At 40.2% G+C, this 22,829-nt stretch overlaps 1 protein-coding gene across 5 annotated transcripts in view; it reads left to right on the plus strand.

The window, feature by feature from the left end:
• The window catches only part of bsnb (bassoon (presynaptic cytomatrix protein) b), a 67,077-nt gene extending 56,838 nt beyond the window's left edge, over positions 1-10,239 (plus strand). For 3 of the 5 annotated variants that reach the window (XM_022200181.2, XM_022200183.2, XM_051947770.1), the window contains 8 exons: positions 533-2,627; positions 3,018-3,925; positions 4,293-4,404; positions 4,506-4,652; positions 4,839-4,894; positions 5,075-5,195; positions 5,665-5,876; positions 6,963-10,239. In XM_022200181.2, coding sequence (XP_022055873.1) covers positions 533-2,627; positions 3,018-3,925; positions 4,293-4,404; positions 4,506-4,652; positions 4,839-4,879 — 3,303 coding nt within the window. In that variant the 3' untranslated portion in view covers positions 4,880-4,894; positions 5,075-5,195; positions 5,665-5,876; positions 6,963-10,239. The remainder of the gene's footprint in view (positions 1-532; positions 2,628-3,017; positions 3,926-4,292; positions 4,405-4,505; positions 4,653-4,838; positions 4,895-5,074; positions 5,196-5,664; positions 5,877-6,962) is intronic. The other 2 variants (XM_022200182.2, XM_051947771.1) reach the window with 1 other exon arrangement.
• The last annotated feature ends 12,590 nt before the right edge of the window (positions 10,240-22,829 follow it).

A 22,829-nucleotide genomic window follows, 5' to 3' on the forward strand; every position in this document is an offset into this window, starting at 1 on the left:
ATGATGATGTTGATAGAAATTCATCCTACACTAAGAAAATTAGATATAAATTTTAAAAAATCACAAATGCTGTGGGAAAAGACATTCAAGCAATGCTACAGTCATTTTAGTAACAATTTTGTGGATAACAAAATTAACATAATTAAATTTTACCTTTCAGTAAATCGTGTATGAGTGGTGCTTTGTGTTGACTTTTACTGCTTAGCATTTGCCTTAACAGTGTTAATCTGGCATGAAATGAAACAGGCCAGTTAGGGTTTTTGGTGTCAGTGTAACAACAGTAATCGCAATTATAAATATAAACTATGCTAGATGAACTGATGATAGAGCTAACACTTTAGTAATGCATAGTTGAATTAATGTCAGGTAGTCTTGACAACTTATCAGGCTGTATAGTTCTTTATTTCAATCTTGAAATGAAGAAGTGTGCAGACCCTCTGTGAGTAGCGAGTGCACAGTAATGAGTTTTAATTTACATAAATGCTTTCTGTTTATAGCTCAGTGTTTGCTGATGTGTCTCTGCTTCTCTTAGCAGATGGCCTCCCTGCAGCAGCAGCAGAACTCTCTGATGAGGAAAGTTAAGAGGACTCTCCCCAGCCCCCCTCCAGAGGAGACTCCGCTACCCATTGTCACTCCAGCACAAATGTACAGCTCCCCTGGCATGCCGCAAAGGGTTCTTCCAAGACCTGCCCAGGGAGTCACCAAGGCTGGGCTGCTGAGTGAACTGAAAGCTGTGGAACAAGAGTCGTCAAAGCTCCGCAAGCAGCAGGCTGAACTGGAGGAAGAAGAAAAAGAGATTGATGCCAAGCTGCGTTATCTGGAGCTAGGCATTACCCAGCGTAAAGAGACCATGGTGAAGGAGAGGGAGAGAAGAGAGCTAGCCTACCTGCGATGTATGGGTGATGCCCGAGACTACATGTCAGACAGTGAGCTCAACAACCTCAGGATGGCAGCTGCAACTGGAACCTTTGATGCTAATGGCTTGCTGACAAGGCCCAGCACTGCACCACTGAGTCAATTTACGAATGACCTCAGTGCGACCTCTCAGTATCCCTCAACTTCATCTTATATGTCGTATCCATACCCCCAAAGTCAGCCATCAACACAGCAGCCAGGCTCTGCTTACCAACAGATAGGTTTCCAACCTCCTCAGTACCCTTCATCCTCTGCACCTCAGCCAGGAACATTCCAGCCTCATCCTCCACCAGGTCCTGGCTACCAGAACCAGGGAGCCTATTCCTCCCGCATGTATGGACAGTCCTCCTATCAGACAGACATTGGCATGCAGCAGCATGGTCACCAGGGCTTCCATTCACCTGGTCAACCTATGCCAGGACAGAGTCTTCCTTACCCCAGCCATAGTTCCTACCAACCAGGCCTCCCATACCAACCCCAGGCAGAGATCCTTACAGTCCATCAAAGACCAAGGCAAACTTCTTTGGCTGACCTTGAGCAAAAACTCCCCACCAACTACGAGGTCATCAGCAACCCAGCTGTGTCAGTGGCCACGTCAGCTCCAGATACCAGCTTTGGCTCAGGCTATACCAATGCATATGGACAGTACCGCCCCCCTGAGCCTGGACTGACTCACTCTGTAGACAGCCCCACCTCTGCTTATGCTGCCGATGGTCTCTACACCTCTAACCTGGAGCAGAACATTCCCAGGAACTATGTGATGATTGATGACATCAGTGAGTTGACAAAAGACAACACTAGCCAACCCACTGATGCTCTAGGTCATCCTGTGGGAGGCCGATATCGCAGTGAGAATGGTCCTGCACGAGGGAGTGCGTATGGTAGGCCTGAAGATGAGCCTGTTGATGCTTATGGCAGACCTACAGGCTCAGCGGGCTACCAAAGCACAGTAGACAGTCGCACAGGCACCACAGTGAGTGGAGGCTCCTATTACTATGATGATTATAAACATACATCACGGAGCAGCTCTAGTGGCCACAAACTCACACCCAAAAACCTTGCCCCTGCCGTAGTGTCCTCTAAACGTAGTAAGCACAGGAAGCAGGGAATGGAGCAGAAGATTTCTAAATTCTCCCCGATTGAGGAAGCTCGGGATGTGGAATCTGACCTTGCATCTTACACAATGACAACATCAACAGGGGGCACCTGTACAGTTGTGTCCAGGTCCAAGAAACTTCAGGATGATGGCACCTACGGGATGAAGAAAAATGCATATGACCAACAGAAATACTATGGCACCAGCCGTGAAGGTCTTGAGGAAGAGGACCGCATGTACAGCTCTGGTAGGTCCAGGTCTACAGGATATGGTATGGACAAGATTTCTTCCAGAGATGCCACAGGCCACCGAAGTAAATCTTATGAAAGAGATGCCATGGAGCGATCTCAGAGAAGCAGCCGTGGTGGAAGGCCTCCCATGCGCAACCAAAATTCAGAAGAGGAGAGCCCACTCAGTCCTGTTGGTAAGCCTGTTGGCATGGGAAGAAGCTCTGGCATACCAGAAGCCCATGATGTGAGAAATCAATATGGTTCCAGCCATTCACTGCCAGATGTGCAGGACCACCATAAGAAGGACCTGCCCAGGAGTCATGTCTATAAACCAGATGACCCTTACCTTGTTGATGACATGCACTGTGCTGTTTCTGACAGTGAAGGTAACTGGTGCTAATTTATTTGTGCTGTATTTTGGTCTTCCCACCTTTGACGTGTACTGAAAAGACTGCATGCTGAGTGTGAAGGAGACCGCCATTATTTTGTTTGTATTGTCCTTTTTTATGGAATGTTCCCTTTGATACATGAAGCCAAAAGTTTTTTTTATATATATTTCTGTTTTGCATGCATCATTTTAAGTGTGAGGTGTGGCATGAACTCTGCTTTTTTTACTTCTGAAAAACTTTTTTTTTCTGGATTCCACAAAAATCTCCATGGTTCTGGAATGAGGAGCATGCTTTTCTCATGTATGCTGCATGGCTTCAATCTGCATGCCACTTCATTTTCTACATAAAATCAATTTGCTGACAATGTTTATATTGGTTTTTAAAAAGCCTATCACTTGGGCCAAGAGGAGACTGACTGGTTTGAGAAGCCACGTGAGGCCCGTTCGGATCGCTCAAGACATCATGGAGGTGGAGGTCACTCCTCCACAGGTAGACGTAGTAAACACACCTACCACGACTATGACGAGCCTCCAGAGGAATACGGTCCACAGGATGAGTACAACCAACAGCGCCACTCCTCTTCTGCATCACGGGACCACCGTCACCATGGCAGCAGCTCTGGCAGACACAGCTCCTCTCGCCACTCATCTGAAGATCCCAGGTCCTCGCGTTCTTCTAGGACGCACCCCAAAGACCCATCTGGCCGCTCGGATGGCAGAAGCTCCTCATCTGCTCAAAGAAGGAGTGGCCCAGACTCCCGTTCGGCCCAGGGAAGCCCTCGAAACTCAGGAGACTTCTCTCGTGACTCGGCCTCTGGTCATCACCACGGCACTGGGGGAAGGAGCCAGAGAACACAAGGTGATCGCACAACCTCCAGGAGACAGGATCCCTCTTCGGCAGGACCCAAACCACAGCAACAGCAGACTCCTCAGGGCCATACTGGGCAGCAGCGGGCAGGTGGACAGGGCCAATCCGGGAGACATCCAAGCTCTGACCCACTTGATGGCACTCAACAGGCGCAGCCACATCAGCAACAGCAACAGCAACATCAACAGCAGCAGCAGCAGCAGCAGCAGCAGCAGCAGCAACAGCAGCAGCAGCAGCATCCACATCAGCAGAGTGCACAACAGCAACAACAGCAACCACAGCAGCATGGCCAGACCCCTCCGAGCAGCCAGCCTGCAACAACTGCAGTAGGACCAGGACAGGCACAGCAGCAGCCAAAATCAGGCCAAGCCCCACCACAAGGACGCCAACCAGGAGTGGGGTCTGCAGCAGGGCAGCCGGCCACAGCGGTAAGTAGATGTAAACCTGGTGTTACTTTACCTACTTGAATTACACTTGAATTTTAATTTAACTGTGTCAGTTGTATTATTTTCTAAATATTGCACCCAAGTCTGTTAGGTAATACAGTATACAGTAATTCCAGTCATTAAATGCTATTGTTGTGTCCTAGTATACCAAGAAATGTAGAGTGTAAGAGTGTCAGAACAATATGACTCACCAAACTGACACAAGATTACCATTCCATCACAAGTGTCTCATAGAGATGCTTTTGGTGGATAGTGGGGATTAAACAGAAAACAGAAAGGGTAAACCAAGATTTATACTGAACGAAGTTTTTCCCAAACTCAGTATTAGTCTTGACTTGATTTTCTGCAGGCAAAAATGGATGCCACACCTGCAGCAGCTGCCACAGGAATGAAAGCTATGGCAGGAGTTCCACCAGCACCTCAGCCTACCAAAACAGCCACACCCCCTCTAACAGGCATCGGTGAGTCTCAGTTCCGCTATTACCATAAACCACATAACCACAGGTGAACAACAGCAAATGTGATAATTCTGTTTCTTGTTTGTTTGTTTGTTTGTTTGTAGGCTCCAAGGCCGCCCCTGTTGGGATCGGTAGCAAAGCAGGAGGTATAGGCAGCGCTGCTCCAGGTCAGGCACCTGCTGAAGGAGAAAACGTTCTCACCAAAATCCTGCAAGGAGGGGCAGCAGAGCAGGCGGGAAAACTGGGAGATGGTACAGTCTTGTGTTAAGAAACTGAAATACAGCTTTTGTTTCGGTGTATCTAATTAAATACATAGACTGTATTTTAGGTAGAGTCTATTACAGCAAAAATTAAGATCTTAAATTTTCTTGAAATGGCATTGCGGTGTTGGAGTTACATTGATTTCTCATATTTGCCTTCTTTTGTCATTCTTGCAGCTTTGTCTGGCCTTGGAAAGAAGTTCACTTCATTTTGGTGAACTAAAGACTGGAGGGTAAATAAACTGTATTTTTTTATATATATGAGAGTTAATGGTATTGAAAGCTCTCAATATTTTAGCTTTCAAATTGTTAATTTAGGAGCATGGATTGATTTTAGGTGACAGGGTGGGAAATAATTTATGTGCTTATCACTTCACTTGTTTATTTTGAATCGACTGTGCTTTTTCTTTCAGGGTATGCAGAGTTGAAATGAGATGGATTGGTAGCTTTGTACTGGAAAAACCTATGAAACTGCACTAAATACATTTCAAATAACAGAGGAAAAAACAAAGAAGAGTGATTCTGAGTCCATTAGTAAGTATGAATAGCTTTTTTTGGACATGTTCAATTTATTAATTTTTGTCTGAGAGCATCATCGTTAGGATAGATATTGTGTCACCTGCCTCACTAAGCAAGTGAAAACCATGCCATTGAAGGAAACTCTAACACTTATTAATGTGTTCACGTCTCTGACATTTGCATAGGGTAAAACTGATGCAGTGATGCATTAACCTGTTAAACTGTTGATCACCGGTGATACCTTCAATTTTACCTGATTAGTTTTTTGGTATACTGAAACTCCAAGTTGCTAAAACAAAACAAAAAAAATGTCACAGTTTGATTAATGGATTACATGTCCTATCAGCTGTATATTTACATAGATTACCATAGGCCATGTCTGCATAATGAGAAGACTCAAGTGAAGTGATGACTCATTAAATGCTGTGATTGTATATCTGAACTGATTCACTGTACCTTTCCCTTACCCCAAATTACTGAACAGAGCTGGAATCAAAGGATGCCTTGTCAGCACTGAATTCCCCAGACATGGGCGCACGATTGAAGTGAATTAAATAAGGGTGATCGCTTCGTCAGCACGGTGTTACAAGACCGGAGCAGAGGGCTGAAGAGGCCTGAAAGTAAGAGGATGCTTTGACAGAGCTACAGTCCCAGAATAATGATTGTCGAGACGTCTGAGACCTCATTAGACCAAAGGTAAGTAAGAAAAAGACTCTTACATACATCTCTGGGTGTACTTGTGTGTTCCCATGTGTGTATGCTTGTTTTACTAGATCTTTGGATGGATACATTTAGTGTTGCCTTTAGGTTTCATTGATTATGTTTAGGCTTAACGTTTTTTTTTTTTTTTTTTTCTCCAGTTTAGTTGTTTTTCAGGGTTAGGGTTTATTAGATTACTGTTGTATCAAGAAAGCTAATTAAAATCATAGTTTGCGTGAACTTTGTTCTGCACAGGTGAGAGGCCAAAGCCAAGAATAAGTGAGGTCAGCACTCTTATGGTTTACCTTCTGACTCTACATACCTCCAGTAATCTGGGCCAAGCACACTGGGCTATAATTAGCCTGAGAAATCTAACTGTGGCTTGGCTTGAATGTCACACACGCAAAGACACACAGGGACAGGAGCACATGTAGGCTCACAGAATCATGACTCACGGTGAGCATCATTCATTACATGGTAGAATGAGCTAATTAACTAATTCTGCTCAATGGAGCAGAACTGCAGAAGTGGAAATAAAGCAAATTTCAAAGCACTTTATTTAGCTTCTGTCAAAACACATGGTGTGACTTGAATGGATGAAGTTGAGGCTCATTTGAATGAAGATATATCATTCAGCTATTCTGTCTGTGGTGACATTTGGATTAATATCAGTAGACATGTCACTCATCTCTGCCTGTGACCAGTCAGAAGATTCAGAGGGGAAATGTAGAGATAAACCAGACTCAGTGGCTCAGTGGATTACTGCCGGTACCAGCAGGGCTGAGATAGGCTTGAGTGTCCTGTGAAGTAAGAGGGGTTAGGCCGGCCGAGCTGCAACGTAAACATAGCAGAAAGGCTCAGAGTGTGGTGAAATGGGTTATGCAAAACATATAGAATTTTCGAGGGCCAAATCATTTTGAAATATTTGATTTTAAAATGTAATTTTTGGTACTTTTATCTCTACTATTCATAATGGTTTACTTTTTATGTCAGTATTAATTTGGTGATCGAGTGAATTTGATATTCTGCCTTAACAATTACATATTTCTGCCAACATTCACACCTTCACTGTCTTTTATTCAGGAGGACCACGGTCAATAATGAGGATGCAGTGAAATGGAGAGAGGAGTGAAGGGGGACATGAGTCCTACTTCGCCTCCTCTTCTGGAGGAATCCTCCTGGGATCTGTGTGATACTAAAAGCGCCGCTAACTGAGGCAGGTGGAATATCATAGGAGAAATTCAGCGCGTTCATCCATGCATGTCCCACCTTTGAAACAGCTCAATAAAGGAAGCCTCACAGCGCCCTCTACAGAGAGTTTGATGCAACACCACTCATGTCTGAGGAGTGCACATGTTGCAGGGAGGCTTGATTCTACATTGATGTCTTCAGAGAATTTACAAGCAGAGAAAAAGAAAAAAAAAAAGAAAACAGATTTCATAGGTTTTCCCTGTACCAAAGAGACTGATCTTAGCCTACAACGACACCACGTACCTGGAGTAAACGAGACGTATCACGGCAATGACAACCAACCCGATGACACCACTAAAATCCTTGAATGCTTGGTTTCTCTGATCTCTACAGTACATTCCAGTTTAGGGAATCTGACCCTTTCTTTGAATGTGTTTTTATTTTGTCTTCTTTTTGTTCCAACGTCTACAGAATGCATTGTGTAAATGTGGACATGAGAATGCACGCACAAGTGAAAAACTGAATTTAAAAAAGCCCATATCGATACTTTTTTCACCACCTATAAGTTGCCGCTAGTCATTAGCTGTAGGTTTTTAGGGAAGGGAATTACTACCAGTGTGCCCACAAGTGTGAGATTCACACGGATGAGCGGACCAAATGAAAGAGTGGCCACGGCTCTTTATTAGCCATCGCAAAGCCATCGTTACAGTCAGCCCCAGAGCCCTCTGGGACCTTTTTATTGATTTGTCTCATCTTTTAGTTTCTTTTCATTTTTGCCTGATATTCACTGAATGGAAGAGCCTTATTCAGTACATGTTTTTACTTGTATACCTCATATGTTTTAAAACGCCCATATCACCATGCATTTCTTTTTACACTGTATACTATTGTATGTACATAAAACAAATCAGAGATCTAATTATGTAAATTTGTCATTTGTGTATTTAATGAATCACTTTCCAGTGACTTTAGTTTTTTTTGTTATGTGTTTTTCTTTGGTAAAATTTATATTTTTCACTTTTTATTTGTTTGAATCTCTGTTTTCTTGCATCGAATAATTTGCTTATTGATTTTTAAAAGCAATAGCATGCAGAAAATGGTATATAGCACAATGGTATAAATGTTGTTTAAATTAGTGATGGGAAATATCAAACACTTCTGTCAATAAATAGCCGTAATACAATTTGTCAGAGGGTTTACAACCACAGTACCATGTACAGACATGCATGATATATGCAGATGCATACGAGCATGCAGACAGGTACGAACACACTCACAGACTCTTTGTCTATCTTGCAAACACATATACAAATGCAAACGTACCGCACACGTTACACACTTTGCGTCCTAGTTACATTTCAGAGCCAAGGTTAATTGAGTTCTAACCAAGTAGACCTGTTAACCTCCTGCTGATTAATCGGGTTACCGATTCACCAACAAGATGATCTCACTAACAAGCTGGGCCCACTGCCTCTAGTAGTGCAAAGACAGACACACACGCACACACACACACACACACTCACACTCACTCACAAACATACACAGACTCACACACCTGCAGACACAGGAGAGAACGAAAGCAATTATCAATTCAAATGTTCTATGCAATGACTCATTTTGAACCTGGAAGTGATTCAGCCTAAAACAGTTTATTATCATCATTGTACTCACGAGAAAACAACGGGATTATGAACTAAAAGAGTAAAAAATAAAAAAAGGTACTGAAAATGTTTTTACTTAGCAACTTGTCTGTATGAATTTGAATATTGAATATTGAACTAGAATTGTTTTTATTTTCGTGGCATGTTTTGACCCCTCACTCCCCGCACGGGGGACTTGTTGCCAAAGGGTAAACTGTGTAGACTGTCGGTTTTGAATGTCCACCATCATGTTGCTTTGACGCATGGGTTTGCCTGGCTTTGTCTGGCTGTTTGTAAGCCCTCATTCAGTTTTTGTGCGTTTTGACTGACCTGGGCTCCTCAGTGTTTGGCTTGCAGTGACTGTCTGTGCTGCTATAAACATGTGATACAGATGGTCAGCACTTCTCATTAATACGTGTCATTGTACATATTGGGTGTCAGTATAACCTGTGGGGTGAATGGAATGCTTCTATCGGATATTTCATCGTTGATTAACCCACTCAGCAGCCAAGCCATTGAAAAGGTGCATGATTAGATCTTATATTCTTGAAAGTTGTACCTGAATTTAAAAAAGGTAAGGCATGATCTCACCAAGGTTTGCCTAACGAACCTTGACTTTCACTGGCCAACGTAGAGAATATTAATGAGTAAAATGTTCAGCCAGTCATTCACAAATCAGGGCATGTCATTTTGAAAGCACAAGCCTGACTGGTAGCACTTGCCGCTGGATGAAAACGCAGAACTGTGGAGGTTGCGTAACAGTGCCTCTAACCGAGTGGTGTAAGATCACAACAAGGTGGAGATGCGATCTGGTCTGAGGCTCATGAGACAAAACAGCCTTCAGTGCAGCCATCCAGATCAACAGAGAGGCAGAGAGACACATTCTCACATTCTTACTGTAAATACAACTTCATTCTTCTGTACAGCTTTTTGAGTTTTGAGTACGGCTGTCATGTGCATCCCCATGCCGTATTTGCTGCCAACTTTTGTGTATAAAAAGAATATTTATTATCACGATAATGAGGATGATGATGAAACTAATGATGATGATGATGATTATTGCATAAGCATAGTGTATGTGGCTGACTTGTATTGACTGTTTACAACAGTGGATCAAAACTTGTATTCAGAAACATATCCAGTCTGTGTAGAGTTTCTATACATATTGTATTTGTAAAACAAGATCGAAAAAAACAAAACCTCCCGGGCAATTGCAGAGCAGCATGCTTTTGTCAGACTATCAGGAGGTCTTCAGTTTGATGGATACGATCTGCAAGGTGATGAAGGGAACCGGCGTTTTAAAAAAAATCAGCTAAAAATCTGGAAAATGTCATTCACTGTTGTAAGTGCAATGGGCAAAATGTCAGTCGTGTATCCATTGTGAAACCTTGTGTTCTATTCAGTGTATTCCTGTAAACAGATAGAGTAAAAATTTTGGTGCATCATGTCAAGTAATGTGATTAATGAAAATATTGACCCTGCAATTTCCAAACAGAGAAAAGAATAAAAAGAAAAGGAATATATTGTGATTATTGTCTGCGGTCCCTGTGTGAATGTGTGTGTCACCGGCTTTCTTCTTGCACTGATAAAGACACTTAGTTGTAGGTAAGTTGTGTAGTAGGCTTGCTGCTGACAGAGGAGAGATCAAGAAACAGACCTCGAAGGCAATGAGACTGTGCAGATAAGAGCGAGCTTTACACGCTGAGGCAGTGATGACTTATCCCAGTGTGGGTGGTAGAGAGGCAGGAGCGGTGTGAGGAGAGGTGTTAGCCAATGCATAGGGAGAGACGGAGGTGTGAGTGTGAGTATGCGTGACTGAGCCTGCAAGTGGATAGCAGAACAAGAAAGAGAAAACTGTTCCTGCTCTTTCTCAGTTATATTTCGTTTTGTATTATCCATGCATCCTCAAAAAAAAATGCATTGATGAAATGTAATGCTCTCATGCTTCTTCTGTGTAAAGATGTAAAAAAAAAAAGTGGTTTATAACAATATTAGTAGTCTTTGTAAGCATTGCAACAAATAGAGCTGAAAGTGGAACTGGAATCACATTTAGAACTGGATATAAAGGATGAATGTGCTCCAGAAAGTATTCAAAGACTGTCTATGAGTATGTTTCACATGCACATTAGTATCACAGTTTTGAGTCTTATCCCGATATGAAATATTGATGAATGCGATGTGCCCATGTTTCTGATCATCTGCATGCATCTGCAGCTGTGTTTAGATTCCAGTGTATCTCAGCTGCTCATTTCTTTAGTAGGTTAGTAGTAATGGTGTAGTCCACATGGTGACACAAAAAAACGGGAACTTTTTAACAATCCAATAAAACCAAGAGTGATGGAAGAAAAATATTTTATTCATAGTAATTGAAACCTTATTCGTACAGGAGGACGCCATCTATAGGAAGTAATATTTGAAAAATGAAAATTCCATCATTGTTTCTTAAATGGCATGTTTTAAGGTTTCAATTACTATGAATAAAATATTTTTCTTCCATCACTCTTGGTTTAATTGGATTGTTAAAAAGTTCCCGTTTTTTTGTGTCACCATGTACATAAAGACCTCTGAAAAGTGTTTTTTTTCCCATGTTTTCTTTAAAGCAGCCATTCTGAGAGCTGAGAGTTTGCCCTCCTACGTCAAATCATTGTTTCTCATCAGCTGTCATTCAGCTGTCTTCATACAGTGTTTACTTCAGTGGGCAGCATATACAACAGAGCTGAAAAACTGGATCACATTTTAGTAATTGTATTGCTTCTAATAGAACAAAAGTAAAACAAAAAACAAAAACAAAAACCACAGGCCCCACAGTAGGAACTCAGTGCAGCAAAAGCCAGTACTGAGATTCAAATCTTTTCTTTATTCATCATTTTTATATCCACCTTTATTTTTGATGACAGATTCAATCCTTTTCTGCGTAGAGGGCAGCAGTGTTGTTGAGCCACTCCTCATAGACTATTTTTTTTCAGCAGCTCTTTGCTGGAGGGGATGTTCTGTTCTACCTTTGTTTTAAAATACTCAAATGTCTTTGTTGGATTCAAGTTAGGTAACATGGCCAAGTCAAAGGTTTTAGCTGTGTGATTTTAGCAGTGTGTTTTAGATTGTTACATTGCTGGAATAATTCTCTTTTACAGACTGGGAATCATCTTGTCAGTTAGTATTTTGGTAAATTCACAGGCGTTCATGGTGCTGTTCATAAATGCTATTCCTCCAACACCTTTTTCACTCATGCAGTCCTCATGCAGCATATTCCCACCTCTGGTCTTTATTTACTCGGCTATACATTCACTGTGGTAGTCTTGATCACATGCCAAACATGCTGGATCCCTAGTATCTTGGAGTCATGTGACCAAATATGCGTTCTCAATAATCCTCTGGCAGTTCTTTAACATCTAGAGTCATAATGGAGACATCCTGACAAACACAAGCCGACTGAGCTAAAACTGAGAAAGTTCTGGTGTTCACTGGTCATTATATAAACAATGTTTTTGCATTAGACTAATTGGAAATCAAGGGTGTGCTTAATTTTGTTTTCGTGCTCACAGATATTTCAAGGCTGTGTGTCAGTTATCACAGTTGGATTTACTTTTGTTGCACTGAGTTTCTACTTTAGAGAATTTTCAGTGTAGTCTTTTAAGCATATTTATCTTTTCATTGTTCATAAGTGGACATGCTCCACTTGTCAATTTGAAATCATGCAATTATTGAGAGTTCATGCAATTTGAAATCATTTTTTTCATTTAATTGCTATTGCAGTATGAAGTATAGTCTGTCCCCACCTATAACCAGCATCACCGGGACTATTTGACTTAGTCTGTGCAGAAGCTCTAAACTTATAGTGCATTCATGCTGAACATGCTCCTGTACTGTGTTACTGTAGTGGACTACTCTACAGTAACACACTCGTACTGTCCATCGTAACTCTGAAATCACAAATCTTTCCACAGCTCCCTGCTTTCACACAGTAAGTCGCCACCAGTCACATCTGCAGATCTTCACTGCCCTCAGCTGGTTTAGTACAGAATTGGAGGCCAGGCTGGTCAATGAGCTAAAATTTTAACTTCATATTAACACAGTATAAAATTTAGCAATAATGTTCCAGAGCTTTGGATAGAGAGCCTCAATCCCTCATCTGGCCTTTGTACCTGGAGTCTCTTCCCCTCCCAGTGAAATTACTGTGACCTGCTCACACTTACATTTAAAACATATACAGTTTAACATTATATACACTTAACATACAGAATACAAATGACTACAGCATGATGCAGAATAAAGAAACACATAACAAACTGAAGAAATGCCAGACAGAGATCGAACTTAGCAAAAATCCCCCTCTCCCCTCTTTCTCTGATCCCTGAACTCAGCCTGACCAGATAACTGGTAACTGCTGGAGTCCTGTAGCCGCCTCCTCATGAGTGCACTCCATGAAAACACACCTCTGAAGTGGACCTTGAAGAGAAAGCAGTCAGCAAAGGTCTTCTCATAATAAAACACCAAATAACAAAGAAACTTCCTGCATCAGTTTTTGTTGTCCAACTTTACTGTCAATACGTGTGTGTGCTACCTTTTCAACTCCCTTAAAAACTTAAGAAATCAAATATACGCATATCTACAAAAAGTGGATTATCCCTAATTTCCACTCATATATAATGCTGTTACTGTAGTAGTGTAGTTTTAATTGTCAAAGAGATGAAAATTCTCTCTCTGTTTTTTTTCTTCAGATTGTTAAATTAACAGAACAACTCATATTTGAAGAAGATGAACATTTTTTAGGCCTCTTATCAAAGTCACAGCTGAAATCACACAAGTCAAACTCTCAGATTCATTATAAAATTATTCAAAGTGCTGCCTTGGGAAAAGTAGATGGAAAAAATACTGAGAAAAGAATATGTCAATGCACTCAAGCTGTTTGAGTCATTTTGTTTTAGGGGGTCCATAATACATGTATGAGCAAATTATCAGAATAGCTATTCAAGAAAATGATGTGAATGCAAATGAGGAAGAAGCCTTTAAGCTGACCCTCTGAGTCCTTGATACCAATCCAGACTGTGTGGTGGTCACTTATAATTGCCTGGACAAACATTTGAAAGGATTAAACTGAACTTCCACTCAACCTTACAGCTAAAAGATAACCTCAGATTTCTTTAATGAGGTCAGCCTCTGTGCTGACCTGCAAATGAAACAATAAATGATCTTTTGATTCATGATAGCTTGAAACAGTTTTTCCATTGCTATCATATTTTCTCCAAAGGTTAAGATGTGAGCAGAATGTTAGAGGGGAGCTGGTTATAATGTATAAGATTTTTTTAAAAAATATAATGGTAAAAGTGCTTGAAACAAAACGCAAGTATAGTAGTAGCAGCTATAGACCCCACTGCACTATGCCACAATCAGCTGCACCAAAAGACCTATTAGCATTTGTCCAAGGAAGCAAATAGTGGACTTCATACAAGAGACACTTTTTGACAACCATGATGGAGACATTGGGACCACAAAGGTTAAAACACCACTAAAATTTAGCTATTAACTGATACGACCCATCAGTGAGAGTGTCGTAAAGCTTTAACTGCTAAATCTGAGCTCTGAGAAAGATTTATTACTGTGCCCAGCAGCCATATCCACAGCACTGATGTCCAGCCTTTCTTTCTTTTAGGTCTCTCAATTGGAGCATATTTAACATCATCATTATATTATATAACACTGCTGCACCCCCCTCCTCATACTTTATTGAAGGTCATTTACTAAATATAGATATATTCAGCGCCTATAAAAAGTATTCACCCCCTTGAAAGTTTCCCCATTTTATTGCTTTTTAACTTTGAATCATGGTAAATTTAATTTGGTTCTTTTATGCAGCAATTTACAAGAAAGACTCTTTCATGTCAAAGTGGAAACAGATTTGTACAAAATAATGTCAACTAATTAAAAATTTGAACTGTAAATAAAGTGATTGCATAAGTAGTCGCCACCTTTAAAATGACTCAGTTAATTTAACACAGGTGCAGCAAATCGGTGCTAAAAGTCACACAATTAAAAAAATGAAGAGTTCATTTGCAAAAACAGATAACTCCATTTTGATAAATTTTCAGAAAACTTTTTTTTTTATTGTTTACTTGAGATAGCATCAATCAAACTGAAGTTGAGTGGATTTGACTCAGTAGAAAGTATATGACAAAATATAGAAAAAATAAATTATTAGTGTTATTATTATTATTATCTTAAGTAAACAATTAAAAAATGAGTTTTCTGAAAACAGCGTTACCTGTTTTTGCAAATGAACTCTTCAAATATAGATCATCTGAGTGCAGTGAATGTGTCTCAAATGATAATAGTATAAAGACTCCTGTATCTGGAAGGTCCAGCCAGTGGTGAATCACTACTGCTGGCTACAACTACACCATAAAGAGAAAAAAAAATCCAAGCAACTCCATTAAAAGGTTATTGAAAAGCACAACTCTGTGGCTGGACACAAATAAAATCTATCCTTAGATAATAGTTCAGTCTATCATGAAACAATGGAAGGAATATGGCACATGTATAAATCTGCTGAGAGCAGATGTCCCCAAAAACTGTGCAAAAAAAGGGAGTCTCACTACATCGAAGACACCAATGACTTGTCTTAATGGAGGATCATGATGATATAATTTTATATTTTTGGTTAACTGAAATTATTTAGTAGATTTTTGGTTTCATTTTATCATGACTTCATAAGTTTTTGTAAATTATTGTAAAAAAAAAAAAAAGTCAAATTAAATTGTCCATGATTTAATGTTAAAAGGCAATTAAAGGGGAAAACATCCAGTAGTGGTAAATACTTTTTACAGGAACTGCAGACAGCAGGTTTCTCAGATTTTTCTGTTCTGCCTCCCAGTGCAGAGCAGGTCAATGTGTAGCTTGTATACCACGTTTTGATTAATGGTTTGTTATTATTGTCCTCAGTCATAGGTCACTTGACCTAGATGTCCTTGTATTAAGGGCATAAATGGTAAGTCATTAAACTATAATTGGGATGCTCGCTTTCATCCATTTCCTGAAAGCCGTGACGGAAGCTCCTGCCTCAGAGGATTACCCCATTATTAACATCAGCAGTGACCTCAGAGGAGCACTTTATGACTCATCCTGAAGTGACAGGAAGAAGAAGAAGAGGCTGAAATGACCAGAAACAAGGACTACTCATCCTGCCAATTACTGTTTTGTCACTGTGACAATCAGAGCGCACCCACAGATTACTGGAAGCAAGCCTTAACATTAAACTGATTCACTGTCTTACGAGCAATGACGTGATTAACATTTCCCAAAGCCTGCAGGTGAATACAGCACATGTACATCTTCCAAATACAAAACAAACACTTTTCAGATGCATGAAAATAACAACAAATGATTGAGGAGCCACTTAACAAGACTTTGATGTGTTAACCGTGTCACAAGAAGCCGGCAGAATGCAGATCCATAACCTCATCAGCCCTGAATATGTCGAAATCCATCAGGCTGTTCAGCAAAATGACAAATCAGTGGAGCTGAGGCAGAAATAGCAGCTCAGGTTTTCCTCCCTCACCTGTCACTCACACTCGCACTCTGGCTGCTTGCAAGTCCTCGACTGAATTATCAATACACAACCCTTTAATAACTCGAGAGGGTTTCTGTTGGTGCCTCACCTCAAAAAATATCAATAGCCTGAAATTACTATCATGTCGCAGGAAGAGAAAAATAACCTGAGAGACTCGGAGGCTTCAGAGAAGAAAGTTTCGTCCTTGATCCACTTAGAAAGTTAGATTTTATTTGCATTATGTTAGAGGGGAAAAAATGCAGATTAATAACCAGTAAGTTTAGGCAATGCAAAAACAATTTGTGTGTGTTCAGTATAAAATAAATAAATAATATATTAAGACAAAAACACACTATATAAACAAACTGTGCATGAACAATAAACATTCAATTGTGAAATAATGAAGGCAATCAAAGTGATCATAGTAAGATTTTGTTTCATAGTTTATCTTAATATAATTAAAATATCTATCGGCTTTATTTTCATTTAATGATTGACATTTCGCTTTCAAAATACACCATTAAGAAAGCCTTGACATTGTTGATGTTTACTCTCACGTCACTCTGGACCACAGTGCTGTTGTCACGACTCCTCACCTTTCAGCAAATCACGTCTCCAGGCTTCTACTCACAGGCAGACGAGCTCAGCGACCAGATACAGTAGACGTAAAGACAAGTTATTCTATCGCGGTACTACTGCAAGTGCATATGATCATTCTTTGCTTCAATAATCTCCTTGTTCAGTGTATTAAATGCCACAAAACACTGCAACGTGCTCATCATTATTCCCTGAAGCCCAGCTTAACATTTTCAAATGTCTCGTTTTGTCCGACAAGCTGTCAGAAATTATTTACAAAATATTAACATAAAACAATATCCACGATCCATTCTGGGATTAGATGTGTAACAAACACTTGCAGGTTTTGGAAGCTGGTTGCAGGAATTTGCTTACAAGCGTATAATGATGTTACCTGCTGATGTTTGGCCAATAATTCCCAGATGTTCTTCTAGTTCATCCCAAAGGTGTTGGATAGATTGAGGTCATGATTAGATGCAGGTCAAGATGGTAAGTGCATGAAATATCAGTTGCATCTCAGAAAAAGACCAAGCACCTTGTTCCACTAGTGAACAATGTCCATCCCACGTACTTTCTTTCTGTCTGCCCCCATTTAAATCCACCTCTGCCTAACATCCAACTGCAGTATTTGTTGCTTTGTTTGTCTTTTGTTCCTTCTTTCCTGTATATCCCTGCACCACATCAGTCCATCCTCCACACTTATCCATCCACCTACTGAGGTTTCCATTTAGTTCAGTGCCTGTCCCACTGTAAATTTGTATATTTGTGATGTAATGTTAAATCATTTATCGTGTGTTTGCCTTGTTTCACAAGAACGAAAGATATGAAAACTGACTGGTGGGTCAAGTTTATCTGACAGAGCATCTACCACCATTTTTATGGACCAGGCCTCATGCCTGAGGAGACTTACACATTAAACTAAATAAACACACTGTTAAACGTAAGACACATTTATGTTGGTAAGTTCGCCTGCAGCTCCTAAAAAGTGGAAAAATTATAGTCCTTTGTCTTTAAGTTTCAGTGAGGATCCAGCATTCAGCCACTGGTACATAATGTTTGATTTAATGCTGCAACTCCAATGATGTTTGTTGTTGTTCAACTAACACAAGTTAACTGGATAAATGTGTCAGCTGTTGATGAGCTTCAAGGCTTACCAGACAAAGGCTGCATGTGAATGGATGAGGGCATCACACTCAATATGAATTAAATGTGCCATAGAATTAGCCTAGCCGCGCTAGATAACCCACGGCAAAGAATTTAATTCTCTGCCAGGGTGATTCTAGTTACCCTCCATAAGGCTTGAGGTTGGATGCTCCTAAAACTGGCCGGACCAACCACCATGAAGTGTAGAGTCAGAAGGCGGGCGTAACTAAGTGATGACAGAGGCGCGACGATTCTGACAGAAACAACCGGCTCACAATAAACAGTTATCTTTCGACTCGACTTTGGCCACAGCCCTTAAAGATTTGAAGATAAAATTCAACTTGAAAGATAAACAAAGGACGGCACTGAAGTGTTTCATTGAGAAGAAAGACGTATTTGGACTTATGCCGACGGGATATGGCAAATCCTTAATATACCAGTTGGCTCCGCTGGTTGGGAAGCTAATGGGACTTAGCCACAATCCGCCAGCGCTCTAGGAACTACGTCAGCCTATTCGTTGCGCTGATTGGTTGTATACCTACCCAATTGCTGCAGAGTGATTTGAAAGACAACCTTTTAGCCCGCTTCCCTCCCTGTCGAGCGGTCCTAGACCCTTGTGCCTTCAGAACATGGGTCTAGCGCGGCAAGGCTACCATAGAATAAAAGAAAAATAGGAAAAATGCCAGAGTTTTTTATTTTTTAGCTTTTATAATGAAATACAATTCAACTGCAACATAATTAATTGATTTCTTCTAATTTATTCAGGTTTCATCTATCCTCCACAAAACAAGATTGTGATAAATGGATGCTTTTCCTTTTATTTGTGGAAATGTGCAACATTATTTTTATGCAGTCAACCAATGCAGTCCGAGCCCCATGTGGTGGACAGTTTATTCTTTCTCTGGGCACACGGTGTTACATGCACATGAAGAATAATTTGTATTTATTTAAACACTGACAGTGGTGAACTGGAGGCAAATCGGGAGAGAAAACGGAGAGTTCTGGCAGCACATGTCTGCTCAGGCACACAGGAGCACACTGTGGATGACATGGTGAGAAGAAAAGACACCAAGCCTGTGCATGGGACAGGTAAATCAGCAGACTCCACTCCAAACTCTGCATGCTATTGGAATATTATAGTGGAAATGTAAGTGGAACACAGAGGGAATAGGTATTCAATCAACCTGAGCACAAGGAGTGTCTTACAGTCCCTGTTCATTGTTCAAACAATCCTGTATGTGCACATAAAAGAAAGAAATATAATTGTGTATAGAGAGACTCTGTGTGTTTGTGTGTTCAGGACACAGAAATGCTGATGCCTCTCCTTTGGGCCTTGTCAAGCACACTTAGCATCAGAGTTTACAATGCAAAATGGGAGAAAGTCCCTGTAATTCCAGGAGGCCCGAAGGCAGGTGAGAGGAGGAGGAAGACAGGAGCCAGGGGGGGCATTATTCTGTTTTGGACATGCCTGCAGGGTTCTCTGTTCAAACACTTGTGAAGGACATACTCACCTCATGGTGAAATCACAGTGTATGATGTCATGAGTTGAGATTGATTTATGCTGCAGCAGAAGTTCTTCTGTCAGAGTCGCTCACAGGACTTGTGGTTACCCTCAGGCAAAATGATTTATAATGCTGTCAGGTGGAATACTGGAGAGGAGCTGGTTCATTGTTTCATAAAAGACCCCGTGATATGTCAGTGCTTTATTGGTTGTGTAATTCTTCTGTTTGATTTAGAAAACAAAGGCTCCCTGTCCCAGTTCTGAATTGCTTTTAAATTTTGAAGGGACAGTTGAACTCTTTTGGAAATTCGTCCTCCCTTTAGTGCTGAGCTAGAAGAGAAGATTAATGTTGCTCTCATGTCTGTAAACAAAGCTACTGAAGGAAATCTAGTTATCAGGCCACCAGATGGCACAAAATTATTGCTTGTTGTCTAGAAATAGTCAGGTACTTAAGTCTATGTAAAACCATAATGTGTCATTTTAACACTTTGGTCAAACAAATGACATGCTTCCCTCAGGAGGTTTCTCCAGTTCTAACTTACTGATGGTAGTAAGACAGATGAATATTACCACCCTTAAATCAAATGGCTAAAGGCCCATTAGCAAGATAAGACTCACGGGCTTTGAGGTGTGAATGATGATGAAACTTTCTGGGTAGAAGTCTCCAGACTGCATTATAAGTACCTGATAAGCGTTGTTGTAGACCCCCTCCTCTGTGGAGAGATGGTTGTTGGTTCACTGTACGTAGATTGCCTCCTTCAGTCCTTTCTTAAAACATCCATCTTCTCTGTCCAGACTGCGAACATTGTTGTCCTGAAAGGAGTTTCTCTTTCATTTAGTGGGGTTAAGGGGTGCAAAACAGTCAATTTTGAGCCTCTTGTTGTTTCCATACTTTATGAAACATTTAAGCAAACTGCCTTACTGTATCTTTATATTATATCACTATATTTATATCACTTCATTTTATTGTTTGTAAAGGTGCATTTTTGCTCTGTTTTGAAAGTCTATATAGATGCTCCATTGCATTACCTTGTCTCAGTACTTCATGAAATGAATGTAAAGTACAATTTAACCTCCTCTAATGGAAATCTAATTTCACCTAACTCTAAGCAAGACAGCATATATGTGTATTAAACAGACCATCCAGCTAGTCCTATATTTTGGTCTTTTAATCATGGATTTTCTAATAACAATCCATAGTTCACATTAGCCAAACCTGAAAAGTACACAGCCTTCTCTCACGACAACAGACCAAATGTGTAATATCCCGTCTTTGTCTCTCCATGCAGTACAAGCCTTTATTTCCTCTACGTCTGCACACTTGTTCCACTTTCATGGAAGCAGACCCAGATGATTCTGTATCTTCTGCTCAACCAGTGAGAATTAACTGGATCAGATGTGCAAGTAGTGAAGCAAGGAATTACAGGACAGACGGCAGATTTTGAGAGTTTATTATCCAGAGCTGAGCCTGTCAGCCTCCTTCCTCATTCAGTAGGATTGGCACGAGAGAAAGTAGTACATTTACCCAAGCACTGCACATATGTGTACCCTGAGGTACTTTATTTCTTACAGAAGAATTTCTACAGTCTATATCACTCCACTACTTTTATCCAATAGCATCTTATCATGCAGAGTATTTAGAATTAGCCACAACTTTACAAACTATGCTATTAAAATGAAGGACACATTGGTGCATCACTGACTATAATTCAGTGATATTCAGTGATATTCCGTGAATTCAGTGATAGAAAGCAAATCTCGTTCCGAAATTGCGCGATAGCTCACGCCAAAACCAGTGTTTTGGCACGAGCTATCGCCGGAACGAGATTTGCTTTCTAGCGTCCTGAGCTTTGGATACAGACCACAACAAAGAGCGATCCCCAGGTAATGTGGAGGTTTTCGTTCACTTCTCATCTCTAGTATGTTGTGGGACACTCGTTGAGACTATCCGAGCCGGTCAGTATGGAGAAAAAAAGCACGTTAGGGTGGACTTTGACGCGGGGGGCCACTTGCCCCATACTTTTCGCTAGCTGAGCAGCTAGCTGAGCTGCTAAGCTGCCTGCCTGGCTAAATACTGGAGCTATGTCGAAAATTAATTTCTCCATCACTCACATGTATGAAATGACATATGAAAACAGACCCCAGGTTGAAAAAAAACGAAGTTCCCCTTTAACTCACAGTGGTTCTTTCTTTGTTGTGGGTGCAATAGTTTTATAGGGAAAGGCCTTTGCAGAAAAAGGGTGAAGTTATGTAACCTGGATGTGTCCAGCAGGATGACAGGCTATGCAGAGCAGAGTGGTGATTCTCAGGTAAGGTGAAATACTTCATCGTCTTATTTTAACCCCTGCTCTTACACTTTCACAAATTACAAAATAAATAAAATAAAAATGCTCAAGCTAGTAGACTGGCCTCAAGATGACTCTCATATAAATAGTAAACGAGTTTGCTTTTCCCTACCCTGACTGAAAAAAGGCATTTTTTTTGTACCGTCTAAATGTTACGGCAACATACCTCAAAGCCATTTCTTTTGATTTCCTCCTAAAATGAATTAATTGACTTTCTGATTTGATATGATTCATGATTGATTGATTGATTGATTGATTAGAATAGTTTAAAGATTAGCAATGTCACTATATTGAAAAAAAATACCTGAACCCCAAATTAACTTTCTTAAAAATCTTGTTAAAAATCTTCTATCAAAGAAACTGAAAATCTGACAGCCAGATTTTTAAAAAAAGGTTCAGAAATGAGTGTGTTGTAATGAATGATGTTTAAAAACTGCAAATACTACTAATATTAATACTAATATTAATGATGATGATAATAATAACAATGTGATGTTTTTAGAAGATTCAAATACCGGAAAAATTCTATAAATTTATGGTCAGATGTTGCAAAAAAACATTTGTGAAAATACAGGGACTGCAAATTGAAACAGTTGAAAAGATTGTTTACCTTTTTTACGATAACGTAAAAAAAACTCACAATGCAGAAAAATAATGTACTTTTTTACAGATTTAGTGCAAAAAAAATTAAAATAAATTGCATAACTTTATGGTGAAACACTGTAAAAGAACAATTTACTGTTTGTAAAAAGACATATTTGGGTTGTGGCTATTATTTACAGTTTTGATTATGTAAACTTTTTTCTGCGATTTTACTCGTTTTAATTTGTAGTTTCACAAAGTAAATTGGCTGAAGAAATACATTTAAAACAGTTTTTAACAATCTTAATTTTTTACAGTGTGGTGGTCAGGAAGAGAATTATATGTTCTACACAGCGTGGGAGGAAGGATTGCTTGAAAATCACATTTTATGGGAGGGGAAAAAATGACCTGAGCATAAAGTGCTGATGA

This window comes from Acanthochromis polyacanthus, chromosome 5, assembly GCF_021347895.1.
Source record: "Acanthochromis polyacanthus isolate Apoly-LR-REF ecotype Palm Island chromosome 5, KAUST_Apoly_ChrSc, whole genome shotgun sequence".
Lineage (NCBI taxonomy): Eukaryota > Metazoa > Chordata > Actinopteri > Pomacentridae > Acanthochromis > Acanthochromis polyacanthus.